The sequence below is a fragment of the Panthera tigris genome, chromosome C1 (genome assembly GCF_018350195.1).
Source record: "Panthera tigris isolate Pti1 chromosome C1, P.tigris_Pti1_mat1.1, whole genome shotgun sequence".
NCBI classification, from domain to species: Eukaryota; Metazoa; Chordata; class Mammalia; order Carnivora; family Felidae; genus Panthera; species Panthera tigris.
This window is the reverse complement of record NC_056667.1, coordinates 74508836-74527524: the sequence shown is the minus strand read 5'-3', so window position 1 is coordinate 74527524 and position 18689 is coordinate 74508836. Positions and strand designations below refer to the sequence as shown.

The window sequence follows — 18689 nt, the reverse complement described above, 5'->3', positions numbered from 1 at the left end:
TCTCCACTGAATAAAAGATGCTATTGATCTTACAGAGGTAGAATGCAAACTTTCCCCATTACTACCAGTGAAGTGGACAGTTCGCGCTCAGATTTTGCCCTTCCCCAGGACCAAAAACACTTGCAAGAAGGCTAATAAGCAAAGTTAGTCTTTGAGATCTTGAATATAGTAGAGCTAATACACATTTTGACGAACAGAAAGCTTCCAAAAGGAAATAATACTTAAAACCAAAGTTACAAATTATAATCTATTTATACTTTAATTTGTGCATTTGTGGTAATTTATGACTGCAAAACACTTTTTTCTTAGAATGACATAAAGGCACATTTCATTTCAATGCATAGTGTACCATTCTAAAATATACTAATAATTTCCTTACAAAGTGCTTGAGCAGTCACTTACACATACAGTAATAGCAAAATATATTTACACTCTATAGAGTTTAAAAATTTAAAATCTGACTAAAATATATATATTTTTTAAAAACTACAGAAAATATTAGTGCTTTCTTCAGCTTAATTGTGTGAATATACCCTGCCCTCTAATTTTTTCTTAGTGATTGACTTCAATTAAAAAAAAAAACAAAACTTCTGTACACTGTGTAGTTACATAATGCTATGTCAGGTTTTAATGCTAAAAGCCTATTTTAGACATTGCTTTCTATGCATATTTGAGAACCAGGAAAGGTGAGCAGACTGTACCTCAAAAGTATTTAGTGTTTTTTTTTTTTAATGTGTTAACACTCTGTAAATTAAAGCCAGACAATTAAGCTAAGATCCTTTCCTGTCCTTTAACAAGGAACTTAACTGGCATTTTAAAATAACTTTAAACAACTTATTGCTCCCTCTTTCTATAAGATTTTCCCCCAAAGAATCTTGGGTAATAATAGAATTGGAAGGAAATAAGAACTCTTGGAAAAATTGTAACTGTTCTCAGAGTATACAAAAACATGCCAGCACACCCTAGCAAGGCTGAAGTATTGATAAACTTTCTATAAATCGATGTGCTTTTATGTTTCTCATAGAATTTAAATTTGAACAATTTTCAAGACATGAGATCACTGTGATTAAATGGCTAATTCAGTATGGTTAGTTCACAACTTGTTATTCCTGAGATATGATGACCTTAACATGCTAAGCACAGAATTAAAGATGTTATTATTGAACTAAAGAAAAATAATGCAGTCATACACGAGAGGAAAAGGATGCAAAAACTAACAACAACAAAAAAACCAAAAAACTCCAGGCAAGTGGAAAAGTCATGGCTTGCCAAAAGACTTTCCTCTAAGAGCATTAAAAAAAGCCACAAATGGATCCTCTGAAGAGTTGTAAAAAGTATTTGATCAAATGGTTTTTGAGACTTTTGAGGTACAGCTTTAGTGTTATAATAATTTTATAAAATATAGACTGTTTTATCAAAAATATTTATACATTCTGTTACAATATATTGCTTTTGCCCTCAGTAACTGCCAATATAAAATCTGGATCCAGTGGCCTAAAATGTACAAATGCACTTAACGTAAATGCTGGAGTTTGAGGTGTCTGCTTGGCCACTGTACAAAAGTGATGAAGTGGTGAAATTAAATAATAAACCTACAACACAGAATACATTACAACTTGCACATATACATGTTCACAGCATGTATACAACGATAATCCCTATGTTTTAACAGATATAGTTCCCTTCTACAGTAGATACAAGAATAAGATAAACTGGGCTGAAAAATGTACAACGAATATCAAAAAAGGAGTAATTAGTCCACTGATTTTGGAAGAAGGTATGATTGAATATATCGAGTGTCTAGACTTTGGGAATGCATACAGGTAATACAGTATCTTGGTTCAGGCTAATCAGAAGTCCTCATTCTTAAAATTTTAAGTAAATGCTGATGTTTAGTTGTTCCTGTTTGCTTCAGCATGGTTTAATAAACAAAAAATTGTTTGGCAAGTAGCTCTGTTGGAAAGCTATGAGGCTCTGTTACATGGTTGGTAAAGATAAGGCGATAAAAATTTTCTCCTAATAAATATAGAAAATTTATAAAACAAGACATCAATTCATTTTTTTAAAAAAACAAGCCAAAAAATGTGCACAAACTACCACTACATTTTTTTTGATATTATAGTAATTTCATTAAAAAAATAAGAGCATTTGCCTTATTCGAACAGATTTACTATGTGTGAACAGTAATAGCATCCCAAACCCTTTTTGTTCTTTTTGTAAAATATAGCTAACTGAAGTGAAATGATTAATCTTCCTTCCACTTAAGGCAGGCATAAGGCATAGCGAGGGACCGTGGAAGAGTGGTGTTTTTTTCTTTTCTTTTTTTTTAAATAGACTATTGATCCAAAAGTATTCATTTGTGATAGGTTTTCATGGCCGATGTTCATTCCGCTTAAACTCCATGAAACTGTTTCCAGTGCTCAGATTTACGTTGAAAATACATTAAAAGAAGCCACTTTCAAGAAGATTTTACAATAGTACTTTTAAAGAAATCTTCATGTGTTTAAACAAAAAACTCAGAAGCTACTGGTGGCACAGAGAGCAAATGAAGGGTTGCTATTGTTAAGAGGTCTTCTTGTGAGTTAGTTTGCTTGGTTTCACAGTGTCTAGGAACTTAACACCAATCAGCAATGTAGTCAAAATCTCTGAACATTTCTTGCTCCTCTTCTGAAAGTATCCTTGGTTCTCGAGGCGGAGTCAAAATAGGTGCTTCTGAGGTAAATTCATCATCAAAATTACTAACATCTTCTCGTCCTCTAATGGTAGGTACAAATGGCGGCTTTACTTTTTTGTCCATCAGAGCACTCCAATCAATTAGCTGGATTACAAAATATAAAATGACCAGTTTAGTTTCCTACACTTAATTTCTATTTTCACAAAAAATTTTAAACTGTCACACTTACCCGGAAAAATGGGTGCTTTTTTACATCCTCTGCATCTTTCTCACCAGCTCCAAGTCGCCGCTCAGGATTTCTTCGTAATAGCTAACACAATATAAAATATAAAAGTTAAAATAAAACCAGTGACTTCGTTGATAAAGATTCTCATAACTTGCAAAGATTTAGATGTTTTTTTTGGTATGTGTTTGTCTAAACCATGCAACATCTATGAACTAAAAAACAACTTCTAAAGTTCTAATTGGGTTCTCCCGGGAGGGTGAAGAGTTAAGTCTGGGGAGCCACCCCTGGAGCCAGAGATGTCGTGTCCCCCTCCTCTTTAATTTCCCGTTGCAAACAATAAAGGCCTTTTCTGCTGTAAAAAAAAAAATAAATAAATAAATAAATAAAAAAAAGATAAAGTTCCAACTGGGAAATGTCCTTCAATAAAAGAAATTTAAGCAGTTTATAAACCATTAGCTCTTACCCTTCTCATTATTGATATGGCTTCTGTAGATAAGAACCTTGGATACCTTACTTCATCATTTACAATACTGTCAAAAACTTCCTCTTCATCATCACCAGGAAAGGGAGACTAGAAAAAAAAATCTCTAAGTCAAAATGAATTTCAATACTGTAAAATCTTATCACCTATCCAAAGTACAGACAAGAACCAAGTAGTGAGAAAAACAAACAAAGAACTTACCAAAACACCAAACAAGAAAAGACTGTGAGAAGTCACAAAAGATACACAACAGATCTATTATACAAAGGATATACCATATACTCTTATTGAAATCTTCATCTTTATTTCACAGACTTTAATAACAAACTTGGTTATATTATACAATATCATTTTTTCACTTAATTTAATTCCATTCTATTTTATTTAATTCACTTTTTCATTTATCTGGCCAGTCAATATTTTGAGTGCATACTAGACAGTAAAAATTATTTAGATAATCAACATTTCTCAAGAAGCTCAATCTTGTGGAAAGACAGAAAAAAATGGGTAAAGTAAATATGGTAATAAGTGTCACCATAGAGAGAAGCTCAGAGTTTGTGAGAATACATCTGATATGGATGTACTTTGAATTTCACAGTCAATCGCAAATTAATTAGCAAAACACAATCAGAGATCTGCAGGCATAATGACGGCACTAAGTAGCAGCTGCCAACAAAATTCAAGTCTTAGGGGCATTTCAGTTAGCAGAGTATTATTAAAATGTTGCTCATATTGACAGGAATGACCCTAAGTCATAAAAACATATTTAAATTACATTCAGTATAACAATTTGATGCACAAAATGATAACTCTCAAATATATTGAAATGTTATTATGAAATATGACTTACTATTTCAGAATTTGAAATGACTTAGATTTGGTTGCTTGTTTCCTGTAAAGTATTAATGAATAAGAGCCAAGCAGAAAGCAGTATCAATGGAAAGGGAAGAATCTTTGATTTGAGGAATCTATGAAAATGAATTTAGAACCCAACCTCCTAAAGCTGAGCTGCCCATCTTATTGCTCATATGTAAGGAAATTTCACACTTTTCATTTACTGAAACCTTAGCTCATTTACGCACTCAAAATGAATAAATCAAATAGATAAATGAAGTAACTACTATGTGAGATAATATTTCTTTCTGGGATTGAGATAGCAGCAAATTAGAGAAAAATTCCTTTTCACAATAATTCTCAATCAGACTTTCAAGTGGTAATACAAAACACTTTTGTCTATTTGATCAATTTTGTATTTAAAAAATGTCACTTTATAAATCCCTGAAGAGTGAAGATATACCCACATATTCATTAAGATGTTAAAGTTCTTTGTTTCTGCAAATAGATTATAAATTAACAGGATGAACAATGGAATGCTAACAAGTATGCTTTAAACAGATATAAAAAGAATTCAATAGTCTGTTCAGATGTCAAGAGTGCAACTCCAATATCTAAGTTTACTTAAAATTTCTCTGATGCTTCAATTCTCATTTGGCACCAGGAAGGGGGATCTGGTCCTTCCAGTCCTCAAAACCCATACAAACACAAATACACGTTTGAAAATGCATGATATATCCAGTGAATTTTCAAATCTTTGTAATAATAGAGTAATTAGACATAAACTTCAGCCAAACCTGACTTTTATCACAGTTAAAAGTTATTGCTAAAATTTTACCAATGTTAAACTGGTAAATTTAAAACTATCAAGTACTGATGAGTTTTAAGTTTAGTTCTTTTCCCAACTACCCTCTTACAAAGGTGCTAAAGAGAAAGGAAACTGCAATAAGCAATTGTGAAAGAATAGCTGGATCCACTGTCTTTTATATCCTAGTAATTAACAGGTTAATCAATTAGAAGCTCTTTTTAAAAATACAGAACAGGAGCTTCTTCATTTGCTCATTGCCAAGTTTTCCCGTCACTGTAGAAGAGGAAGCAGAATCAACTGGATCTTAATTGTAGTATTCTGCAATAAATTCACATTTTTTGCCTGTCAGAGCTAATATGGAGAGTCAATTTTAAGCAAGCATGTAATTTTTGGTAACCTAATTAAATCTCATACATAAATGAATACATTAAAAAAACCCAAAGCAACAAAACTATTACTTTGAAAAAAGGTATGGGGTGGGGGGAAGTTCAAGTAGGTCAGAGCTTACAGAAACAACTATTATGAGTACTTCTTCTTCTTCTTTTTTTTTTTTTTATTATGAGTACTTCTGGCATTCTTAGAAAGCAAAGACCACTGTGGATTAGGGATAAAATACATCTTTCCATCTTAAAACACTGTATAGCAGCTTTTCTAGATAGAGGTAGAAATTTTACTAAATCACTGGTCTTAAGAATAGAAATAAGGTTAGGTGGATTCTATACCCTGAGGTAACAAAGCATAATGGTTTAGGGATAGGAAACCAGAGAGCCAGAGTTAAAAATCACAGCTCCACCACATGAGAACTCTGTGACTTTAAGCAAGTTATTAACTTCTTTGTGTTTCCACTTATACACCTGAAAATGGGCCCAAGACTAGTACTGAGCTCATTAAAGGCTGCTGAAAAATTAAATGAGCTAATATTTATAAAGCAAATAGGATAGTGCCCGGCACATGGTAAACATTTTAATTAGCTACTTCTTTTCCTCCTTTCCTAAATATCCACTCCAATATAACATACCAAAGTGGCTGTCATTTGGATGGACTAAAATACTTTATTTATATGAAATAAGTGCCATTATATGACAATACAGGGTAAAACTTCAGAAATTTCTGACATTCAATAATTTGGTCAATCATTTATTCAGCTACTAATTTATTCATGCCTAGAATGTACAAGGAAGGTTTTTGGTACTGGGAAAACTGCAAAACAGTGAACCAAACTCATTTTTTTTTCATCCCAAGATCATCCCAAGATCAAACTGTAAGCAGTTTTCAGTTACTTGTCTAAATATTTACCCTTTCCCAAGTCCAATTTATTTTGACCAATGCATTTATTTTGACCAATGTATAACTGACTTTTTGTTACAGGTATAGAGTACATTCTTTTCATTAGTCTTTCTGTTATTCCCTATGAAATGATCAATTATATATGATCATGTCTTAAATTCATAAAACACAAATAACTACAGCATACTGAAATACAAGGTATGATTTTCAAAGTTCTATAGATAATATAAAAACCTAAAAAACACAGTGAAGGTAATATAGAATTTCAGGCAATTACTAGTATATTATAAATGTGTATACACATTAAGTATGTGTAACTTAAGCTCCACTTATGCAGGAAACATATGAAGTCATTTCTCAATGACATATTTTGTTCTTTCCTAATTTCTCTCTCATGTATTTTATACTGCTTACCTCACCAACGAGCATCTCATATATAAGAACACCAAGGCCCCACCAGTCTACAGCCCTTGTATAGGATGTTTCTGTTAACACTTCTGGGGCAAGAAATTCAGGAGTGCCACAAAATGTGCTTGTTCTATCTCCATATCCCATTCCTGAAAAGGTAAAATTTAAGCATTTGTTAGCAAAGAAAAAAGTCTAGACCAACAGATAAAAAATTAGACGATATCCTTAGGCAGCAAAATTAAAGTTCTATTTGTGCACGGTGACCAAACTTAAGATATACCAGACTTCTACAGAAAATGTTAAGGACTGGTACAGAGAAAACTGTGCAACAGTAACTCTATTATTTAATTAATGGGTAAAAATAAAGAAGTGCAATTTTCACACTTTATTTTTTTTCTCTGTCATTACAAATGATGCTAAGAAGTTACAAGAAAAAAATTGATTCTGAGCTTCAATTTTTATCATCTTTTCAATTCAATCTTTAAAATATTTTATCTGGTTCATTATAAAAAATAACATTTAGTTTGGAGAATACCAAAATGCAAACCCTTGGATAAGCAAGAGTTAACCACCAAAACAACCCTGAAGAAGAAAAAACAAAACTGGAGGTATCACAATCCCAGATTTTAAGTTATACTACAAAGCTATAGTAATCAAAGCAGTATGGTACTGGCACAAAAACAGACACATATATCAATGAACAGGATAGAAAGCCCAGAAACAAACCCACAATTATACGGTCAATTATTCTTTGACAAAAGAGGCAAGAATATGCAACGGGAAAAAGTCTCTTCAACAAATGGTGTTGAGAAAATCAGACAGCTACATGCAAAAGAATGCAACTAGACCACTTTCTTATACCATACATGAAAATAAACTCAAAATGGATTAAGGACCTACATGTGAGACCTAAAATCATAAAGATCCTAGAAGAGACCAATTTCTCTGGAATTGGTAGTGGCAACATCTTTCTAGATATTTCTCCTGAGACAAGGGAAATAAAGCAAAAGTAAACTATTGGGACTACGTTGAAATAAAAACTTGTGCAGAGCAAAGTAAACAATAAACCCAACTAAAAGCCTACTGAATGGGAGAAGATATTTGCAAATGACATATCCGATAAAGGGTTAGCATCCAAAATATATAAAGAAGTGATACAACTTGATACCAAAAAACCCCACAAATAATCCAGTTAAAAAATAGGCAGAAGATATGAACAGACATTTCTCCAAAGAAGACATCCAGATGGCCAAAAGACACACTCAATATCATTCATCATCAGGGAAATGCAAACCAAAACTATAATAACATATCACCTCACACCTGTCAGAATGGCTAAAATCAAAGCCACAAGAAACAAGTATTAATGAGGATGTGGAGAAAAAGGAACCCTCTTGTGCACTATTGGTGGGAATGCAAACTGGTGCAGTCACTATGGAAAACAGTATGGAGGTTCCTCAAAAAATGAAAAATAGAACTACCTTATGATCCAGTAATCACACTACTGAGTATTTACCCAAAGAATACAAAAACACGACTTTGAAACCATATATGCACCCCTCTGTTTACAGGAGCATTATTTACAATAGCCATAATATGGAAGCAGCCCAAGCACCCGTCAGTAGATGAATGAAGACTATGTGGCATGCATATGCGCGCGCGCGCGCGCACACACACACACACACACACACACACACACACACACAATGCAATATTACTCAGCCATTAAAAAGAATGAGAAATGTTTCCATTTGCAACAACATGGAGGGAACTAGAGAGTATAATGCTAAGTGAAATGAGTTAGAGAAAGACAAAGACAAATACCATATGATTTCATGCACAAGTAGAATTTAAGAAACAAATGAACATAGGGGGAAAGAAAGAGAGATAAACCAAGAAAGAGACTCTTAACTATAGAGAACAAATTGATGGTTACCAGAGTTGTGTGGAGAGGGTGGAGGGGATGGGTGAAATAGGTGATGGGATTAAAGAGTACACTTATCGTAATGAGCACTGGATAATGTAAAGAATTGTTGAATCACTATATTGTACACCTGAAACTAACGTGACACTATATGTTAACTATGCCAGAATTAAAATTAAAAAGTTAATAAAATAAAAAAGGAGTTAACCAATGGTGCCATATACACATACAGTATTAATCTTTTAACTAGTTCACAAATTTATATTTCTTATAATTTAGTTCAGTAAATTTTTAGTTCATAATTTTAATTTTATTTATCATAATTTAGTAATATATTAATCAAATACACATTCTACATATTGAATATGTCTCAATATATTCTAAAGTGTTAACAGCTCCTTATAATCATCATCTTAGTAAAGAATTTGAAAGAAAAGCTCTCAATTCTAAATTTTAAAAGGTATGCATTTATAATGACTGAAAATCTCAAATGAACTTGGGAGTCTATGGACCAAGATTTGAAGAGCGTAATTAAATACCTTAGCACAGAAGGGTGGAAAAATTTGTTTTTGCAAAATTTCTTTAACATTGTCACACTTTTTTTTTCTTCAATAAAATATTATTTTTAAAAAGAGCTGATACAGTATCTACATCGGTTCTACCTTTTACGTGACTTGGCCAAGATTAAAAAAATGTTAATTAAGACCAAAATAGAACTAATATTTCTTGATTTTTATTTTATGCTTTGATAAAAACCAGAGGAGATTACAAACTCCCTATTTTCAGGATAAAACTACTCTTAATTTTTTGTTTCGTTTATAGTTGTAGTAGTAGTAGTATGAAATCTGTCACATTTTAGTGTAGTATATATGTCAACTGCAGTAGTTATCATATTTCATTCATTCTGGTAAATTTTCTTATCCTGATATTTTTATTGTCATTTATTTATTCTTTTTTTTTTTTTTTTTTTTTTTGAGAGAGAGAGAAAGAGAGAGAGAACACATGAGAAGTAGGAGGAGAAAGAATCTTAAGCAGGCTCCACAAGCACAGAGTCTTATGTGGGCCTTAATCTCATGACCGTGAGATCATGACTTGAGCTGAAAGCGAGTTGGTTGCTCAAAGCGAATGAGTCACGCAGCACCCTTGTCCTGGTATTTTTTTTTTAAATTTTTTAAACATTTATTCATTTTTGAGAGTGAGAGAGACAGAGTGTGAGCGGGGAAAGGGCAGAGAGAGAGGGAGACACAGAATCCGAAGCAGGCTCCAGGCTCTGAGCTGTCAGCACAGGGCCCAATGCGGGGCTTGAACTCACGGACTGCGAGATAATGACCCGAGCCAAAGTCAGATGCCCAACCGAGCCACCCAGGCGCCCCTGTCCTGGTATTTTTAAAAAAAGGTGAAAGTAGGCCCAGTTGGCTAGGACTTCAAATTGGTTAAACTCCAAGGAAGGAGTTAACCACAGGCTCTTAAGAGTCAGAAAAATCTGGGTTTAAATTCCTGCTTTGCCACTAGTTAGAAAGCTTAGAAAAGCTATCTAACCTCAAAGGCTAGTTTCCTCATCTATATGCTGGGGGTTAACGGTACTACCTACCATCACAAGACTATTAGAAATTAAAGGAGATCATGCATATGAAGAATTTGGTAAATTTCTTGGCAATTATTAAGTGCTCAAAAAATGTTATTAGCACCTACATGGCAGGTTGATTTGCTGGACAAAAAATCTAGAGACAGGAAAGTTGAAGAAGCTATTAGTTTTTCAAAACAAGAGGACAGCTGGCAGTAGTAGAGGGGAAACGAAAAATTTAAGAAATATTACGGAGGTAAATGTCAGCACATTTTGGTCATTAACTTGATGTGGAAAGAGAACAGAGTCCAGGATGATAGTACATTTTCAAATAGGGAGACTGTGAGAAGATTGTGGCACCATCAACTATGAACTGGACTACCTGAAGAAAAGAACCTATTTTTGGTTGTATAATGTTGGAGGTACCTATGCATTATTCAACCAAAGCTGTCTAGTAGACAGTCGAATATTTATGTTAGGAAAGGAATAATAGATTTTGGAATCATTAACCTATTATTTATAGTTAAAAACTAGCAATGATGAACAACAGGCTAAGGACAAACTGAGGAACAAAGGCATTTAAATCAACGGTGTTTAATACAGGAAAGTCCAATAAGAGGAAAAAAAGTATTACTGAATTCAAATTAAGAGGCTGGTGGGTAACTGATGGTGATATATTTACAAAGTTCACTCATTTATTCATCCAGCTGCTTATTAATTGAATATTCACTGAATACTTAAGATGTGCCAAGCACTATACTGTGCTATGAAAACAAAGCCGAGGAACAAGAAGCTTGTGCAAAAGGGGGAACACAATGTTCACTACAATGCAATGTAATGAATTAAATGTCAAGATAACAATAACTATTTACTATATGTTAGACACTGTGTCACATATATCCAATTCTTGAAATACTCTTAAACAAGAAGCACTATATTGATTTTATATTTGAGGAAACAGACTCAATGAGATTCAAAGTAACTCATCCAAAGACACAGCACGTAAGTGGCAAAGCCAGGGTTCAAACCTAGGACTGTATGGAGCCTAAACCTACAGTCTTTATACTTAAGCCAGCTCTGATTCATATTTCCCCAGTTTACTTATTTACTTTTGAATATATAGACAAGATTCTGAGATATATGCATATTTTCTTCCTATTTAAAAATGTTAGCAGTTTTAAGAAGCTGGACAGAAGTCATCAGGCCTATGTAATTTACTTTGTACAGTCCCAGCAAAGTAAAAAAAAAATTGGTGGCCTAACCAATGCTTTCTCAGAGTAGTGACAGAATTTATTTTTTTAGAAAGAGAAAGAGGGGGAGAGAGAGAGAGAGAGAGAGAGAGAGAGAGAGCGCATGCGCACGTGTGTGGGGGAGAGTCAAGAGGGAGAGGGAGAGAGAATCTCAAGCAGGCACCATGCATAGCGTGGAGCATGGGAGATCATGACTTGAGCCGAAATTAAGAGTCGGACACTTAACTGACTGAGCCACTCAGGCGCCCCCATACAAAGAGGATCTTAGGTTTTACATTATGATTTCTGAAAACCTACCTTATTCATAACCACAGAATTCTTAATAATGTGATAATCAGATTACATGAACCGTGCATAATGTCTTAACAAAGAATAAAGTTAAAAATACATTTTGCTTTCCATAGACAAAGTTGAAAAATACCAAAGTACAAAGGAATAGTAATCCATTAGAAAAGGAACTTTAAAATATCCAATTACCTTCTTTGCAAAGACCAAAATCAGCAATTTTCACAAAGCCCTCTGTATCTAGCAATAAGTTATCCAATTTCAAATCTCTGTTCAGGATAAAAAAAAAAAAATGCAAAATGAAAAAAAATCAATAAAATCAGTAGATAATGTAGGATAAAAATAATTTCAACAGGAGCTGTACTTTTTTTTTTTTTTTTTTTTTACTAAAAATGAGTTTTTCATGTTATGATCTGAGATTTAAATATATTACAAATGTTCACTTTTCTTCCTTTTTATTACTCTACATAATATAATGTCTGAATAATTTTCTCCACTATACAGAAAAGAATGTTTTTTAAAAGGAATGTTTTATCTATTTAAATATGTATTTTAAAGCGTGGAAGGAGTTCAAGTATTTTTAACTTTGGTTTTATTAATTTGTTATTTGTGATAGTCTGACTTGGACTAAGTTTGAAGTTCTTCTACACACCATCTGTAAGAAAAGACTGTCAAGGTATCAAGAGGGCAGTTTTAACCAGCCTTATTCTAAGAGAATAATGCGAAATAAAGAGAAAGCTATCACTGACCAAAACTGATTAAATTAAAAATTGATTAAAAATTAAGTTAAAAATATTTTATCCTTTGAGAGTAAAACAGGGCCATGAGGAAACACTCACCTTGGATATATTGTTAGAAGTTTGAATACACTGATGTTTATGGTCTCCTTACTAGCCTTCCTGAATTTGTCTAGTCTAGAGCAATGCTATTCAAAGTGTGGTCCATTGCTTGGCTGCTGGGCTATTATTTGTTGCTAGTCTGCAACTTGATAAGGAGCTTATATTAGTACATAAGGCAACTGTGTCACCAAGTACAGTGTTTAGTTGACAGCAAGACTTAAGGAAGCAGGGTGATGTTTTATACTCTGGTACACGCTACTTATTTTATCATAGACAAATTCTGAGTAGTATTGGTCTATCAAAGTTTTCTGCAGTGGCTCAGTTGGATGTAAAATATTCACCAGAATGAATATTGTTAGTGAATTTTGTTATCAGAGCTCAACTTATAATCTGACTATTTTAATTAGGTAATGGGAAGAAGAATAGGAACAAAGAGGTTCATCACATAATTATTGTGTAACTATTTCTTTCAAAATTGGAGTTTAAAATTTTTAGAGGTCACTTATCATTTGAAAGAGAAAATTAAAAAGCTGGTTAAACACAAAATATCCTTAATTATTTTTAATTCAAATTCACACCAAAATAAGCCATTAGAAAGCATCAAAACTTTACTCACCTATAAACAATTTTGTGTTCATGTAAATACTGCAACCCAAGAACTACACATGCAGCATAAAATCTGTTTGAAGAAATAAAAAGATGTTCAATAAATTCCACTGCTGTTGAATCCCAGTTTATAATTTTATGCTCCAAAGCAGAATTCTGTAGTAAACTAACTTCACAAGTATTTATTTAGTCCCTAGTATATGCCAGACACAGTGAGACATGTCCTAACAATCAGGGATAAAATTAAAAACTAAGAAAAATACAATGTCTACAATGGGAGCCATTAACTTTGCCTGTCGCTAAAGTCCTCAGAGTAGACATTTGATCTGGAAAAATACAATTTACCATAAGGGCAGAAGGACAGTGTAAAAGGCAGAACTCTCAGGGGGGAAATACAGGGCATTCCCTAGGATGGAAAGCAACAGAAGTGTAAAAGGCACCTGTGGTAACCAATAACAAGTTTTTTGTGGCTCAAGTAAAGAATGGGGAAGAAGTGGGAGACAAGGCTGAAAGGACAGCCTGGAGTCAAGTTGTGAAGGACCCTAAGTGCCATATTACGGATACTGAAATTTCTATTTTCAGCGGTAGAGAATCACACCATTTAGGTCAGAGCAGAACGATCACATTTATGTTAGATTTTTCTGAGGGTAGTATGAAGGCTGGAGTAGAAGTAGGTAGATACCCAGAGGAAAAACAAACAGATGAGGCTATTGTGGTAGCACAGATGGGAGACCATGAGAACCTCCAAGGTAGTGGCAACAAAGAGAATAAAGAGATGGGTTCAAAAGAAACTTTAAAAGTAGCACAAGACTGGTGTCTCCCTAGCAGCAGAGGATGAGGGAGAGAGAAAAACTTAAGATGACTCTTAAGATTTCCTTAGTGTAAAGAGTAATAGGTAAAGAGACAGAGAAATAGCCAAAGTTTTGTGGGGAAAATGAGGTTGACTTAGGTTGACTTTGAATGGTCTTGGAGCTGGTGAAGAAATTGGGTAAATGGGTTTGGATCTTAGGCAAACTTGAGTCCAGCTAGAATATTAACTCTTGAGGAATAGGACCATGAGGGTCTTTTGCAGTATTTATCCTAAATGTTTAGAATAATGCCTGAAACATGGCAGGCTTACTAAATGAGAAGGGAGGTAATAAATACATGAATTTAAAAATGCAGATGTGTTTTCAGTGCAGAATAGTCTATAAGGAAACACTTAGGAGAATCAGTTTTTAATTATGCAAGTAATACATAGGTATTTTCTCTGTCAAGTACACATAATACCTCTGGCCCCAAAGCACAATACTTCATTCATCCATCTATCCATCTCACCCCAGTGTCACTACCATCTATAGAGATAACTAACTACTCTTATTGGTTTGGTGAATGTTCTTCGAACTCTTAGAATGCACACGTAGATAATTTAGCTATGTCATGTGTTCCCTTATTTAACAAAAAATGGGACGATAATTTGGAAAAATTTTAAAGTGCAAGTATTTACAAATATTTAATTATACATTAGATCTTACATAATTAGTTGTTGAAAGTTTAAAGAATTTAGCTCAAGTCCCATTCAAACAGATATGATTCTAAAATTGCTTATTTTTATACATAAGATTTTGGTTAACTTATTTTGGTAACAAAACAATATTATAACAATTATAAAAATACCTTGATTTCTCTTTTATTTCATTTTTTGTAAACAAATCACCCTAATGACACCCAACAAATAATGGGTATATTGTTTAAAATATATATTTCACTAAATGCTTACTATGCTATGTGTCAGGTATATGTTACATATTTTCACTTATTAGCTTATTTAATCTTCAAATCAAAGCTTTAAATCTCTTACAGAAACATAATGAAGCTTTCAGAGAGAGTAACTACTCTGTGTAAAGGTACAAAGCTAGGAAACAAACTATTTTTGATACCACAGTCTCAGTCAATAAAAATTCACTGATCACCTAATATGTACAACCACACTTCCAGGTGTTCCACTAATATACAGAACAGACATCCTCCTCCCTTTTAATGAGGGGAGATAGACAATAAAAAGATGAAAAATAAATAGATGATTTCAGGTAGAAATAAAGTGCTATGGAGATAACAGAAAACAGCGTTAAGACTGATCTGATTTGGACATTAGTGATGTAGTGGTATTTTAGATAGGGTACTCAGGAAAGGATTTCAAAAAAATAACATTTGAGGTGAGATCTGATCTAATCCAATGGGATCTAATCAGAGTGAGGTACTTCAAATTTGAAATACAGCAATGTAGCATTTTATTCTTTATATACATATTTTTAAAATTTTTTTTTTAACGTTTTATTTATTTTTGAGACAGAGAGAGACAGAGCATGAACGGGGGAGGGGCAGAGAGAGAGGGAGACACAGAATCGGAAGCAGGCTCCAGGCTCTGAGCCATCAGCCCAGAGCCCGACGCGGGGCTTGAACTCACGGACCGCCAGATTGTGACCTGAGCTGAAGTCAGACGCTTAACCGACTGAGCCACCCAGGCGCCCCTATTCTTTATATTTTAATGTTTATTTGAGAGAGAGACACACACACACAAAATGAGTGGGGAGGAGCAGAGAGAGAGGGAGACAGAGAATCTGAAGCAGACTCCAGGCTCTAAGCTGTTAGCACAGAGCCCTACGTGGGGCTTGAACTCACATACTGCGAGATCATGACCTTAGCTGAAGTTGAATGCCCAACCAAGCCACGCAGTTGCCTCTATTTTTTTTTTTTTAAGTTTATTTACTTTGAGAGGGGGAGGGGGGGGGAGAGAGAGCGAGCGAGCATGCACTATCAGTGTGCAGCCAGACACAAAGCTCAATCTCAGAAACCACGAGATCATGAACTGAGCTGAAACCAAGAGTCAAACACTCAACCGACTGAGACACCCAGGTGCTCTGGAATTTTATTCTTGTATTTCATTGGGCTTAACTGTTTCATCTGTACATGATTTGTATTCTCAGCAAAAACAAAAGTTCCTTAAAGGAGAACTGTATTTTAAATTTCTTTTAAAAGGGGGGTGGGGGTACATATCAAAACAAAAACAAATTCCCATGTGCAGGCGGGACAGGCTAGGCATAGTCCAGATGCTCTGGTTTTAATTTTTAAATATTCAGGAAATGCCTTTTACTTTCTGGCTTCTGTCTCCATTTTGAAAGTTTCACTAACCATCAGAAATAATCTATTTCTTCCTTTTTTTTTTTTTTTTAATGTTTATTACTTATTTTTGAGAGACAGAACGAGCATGCGCAAGCAGGGGAGGGGCAGAGAGAAAGGGAGACACAGAATCTGAAGCAGGCTCCAGGCTCTGAGCTGTCAGCAAGAAGCTTGATGCAGGCTTGAACCCACAAGCTAGGAGATCATGACCTGAGCCGAAGTTGGACGCTTAACTGAGCCACCCAGGCACCCCAAGAAATAGATTTCTTAACTATAGGGAACTGATGGTTACCAGAGGGGGAGGTGAATGGGAGGATGGACTAAATAGGTGATGGGGATTAAAGAGTGCACTTATGATGAGTACCATGCATGAAATTGGTGAAATCACTATATTGTGCACCTGAAACTAATATAACACTGTATGTTAACTAACTGGAATTCAATAAAATAAAACCTCTTAAAAAAATTACTTCCTATCTTTTGGCTTGAACAACTGGTACTGCCTTTTATTAAGGAGAAGATTAGAAGAGTAGCAGGTTTGGGACAAGTGGGTAAGGTTGGGGGAAATAGGAAAAATCAGAAATTCAGTCTGCAAAGAGAAATACTTGTTAGCCATATGAAGGGAAAAGTCAAGTTGGTGCTGAATGTTATTAGAGTTGGAAGTTTAGGGAAGAGGTCAGGGCTGGAGATACAAAGTTGGTAAACATCAGCATACAGAGTGTGGCTATTCAGAGCACTTTCCTAAGATCAAATCCTAGCTTCACCCTTTAAGAGTGATAAAACTGGGATAACAGTAAGGGGAAAATATATACACATCTATATTTAATCTCAAACATTTCCAATTACTTATTTTTATGCATTTGAAGAAGCACAACCTTCATATAATAGCAAATTAAAAAACTACAAAAATACAGTGAAAAGTCTGCATATTTCTATACCTTTCATTGGAAGCTATATGCATATGAATTTCTTTCATATTCTTTCAGAGATATCTTAAGCATGTGCAAGCAAAGACTTAATACACATTAATTATTACCCTTTAAAATGCAAAAACAAATATTTCATACAAATACTTGATAAAGACTCTTTTATATTATGTTTTTTCACTTAACAATGTACTTTGAGTATAGTTAAGTATTTAAAGCCATAGTTCTAAAAAAAAGTAAAATGAATAAATAAATAAATAAATAAAGCCATGGTTCTAGATGGCATTTCCCAGGAAGAAAATATAGAAAAAGAAGGTATTTTACTAAAATGAACCTAAACTGTTCGTCTAAATTATCAAGTGTGATTTAGGGTAATCCATAAAATTTTCAACATGAACAAAGTAAAATAGATACATTTATATGTAGCAAAGAGGTAAATAAGTAGAATTCTAATATTCTTTGCAGAAATCTATTTTCCATTTGGAAAGAAAAAAGAAACTGAGAGACCTTTTCTCCTTCATAGCAAAAAATCTGTCATGAAAAAACTCAGAGAAATGTCCAAAGCATACTCACACAGCTCTTGGTTCAGAAAAGACATCAGTATGAATGTGCATCATTAGGTCCCCACCGGCAGCATATTCCATTACAAAGCAAACATGCTCTTTGGTTTGGAAACATGCAAAAAGGTTCACCAAAAAGGGATGTCTTACACTATTCACAGTTTCAAAAATTCTTTTTTCACACATCAGGCTGTAAGAGAAAACATTTAAAAATCAATAGGTTTTTCAAAAAAAGTTCTGGTTGGAGGTAACATTCTTTAAAAAAATTACTGAACTCTAAAATAAGCAAAGTTCTTACCTATTAGAACTTTAAAACCATAAAATATGCCTTAGTTTTGCTATAAATGCTTTGAAAAATTTGGTCTACTTGATATATAAAACTTCAACTGAAATATATTAATGAAAACTCAGGGTGCCTTGGGGGCTCAGTTGGTTAAGCGTCAGACTCTTGATTTTCGGCTCAGGTGATGATCTCATGGTTTGTGAGTTCAAGCCCCAAATAGGCTTCTGCACTGACAGTGCAGAGCCTTCTTGGGATTCTCTCTCCCTCTGCCCTCCCCTGCTCATGCTCTTTCTCTCAAAATAAAAAAAGGAAAAAAGAAATATATTAATGGAAACTAAAATATATGATTAGAATGACATAAAAATTAGAGTTGACAACGATAGCATCAGAGTAGCACATACAGGGCTATTGGTTATAGTTAATTAAAAAAAGGCTTACTTAGGGGTGATTTTATTGGGAATTGGTGAGAGAATAGACTGACCTAAAGAATAATTTAAAAAATATAAAATTTGTGGTGAAAGTAATTTCAAGGACAGTATTTATAATTCATAAGCTATAGTATTCAAATATTTTTT

The 18689-nt window shown here is 33.9% G+C and overlaps 1 protein-coding gene across 6 annotated transcripts in view; it reads right to left on the bottom strand.

The window, feature by feature from the left end:
* Positions 1–12: 12 nt before the first annotated feature.
* Positions 13–18689, bottom strand: part of PKN2 (protein kinase N2) — a 128421-nt gene continuing 109744 nt past the window's right edge. For all 6 annotated transcript variants that reach the window (XM_042997781.1, XM_042997785.1, XM_042997783.1 and 3 more), the window contains 7 exons: positions 17845–18021; positions 13197–13259; positions 11934–12010; positions 6725–6867; positions 3364–3471; positions 2904–2984; positions 13–2818 (listed from right to left, as the gene is read on the bottom strand). In XM_042997781.1, coding sequence (XP_042853715.1) covers positions 2615–2818; positions 2904–2984; positions 3364–3471; positions 6725–6867; positions 11934–12010; positions 13197–13259; positions 17845–18021 — 853 coding nt within the window. In that variant the 3' untranslated portion in view covers positions 13–2614. The remainder of the gene's footprint in view (positions 2819–2903; positions 2985–3363; positions 3472–6724; positions 6868–11933; positions 12011–13196; positions 13260–17844; positions 18022–18689) is intronic.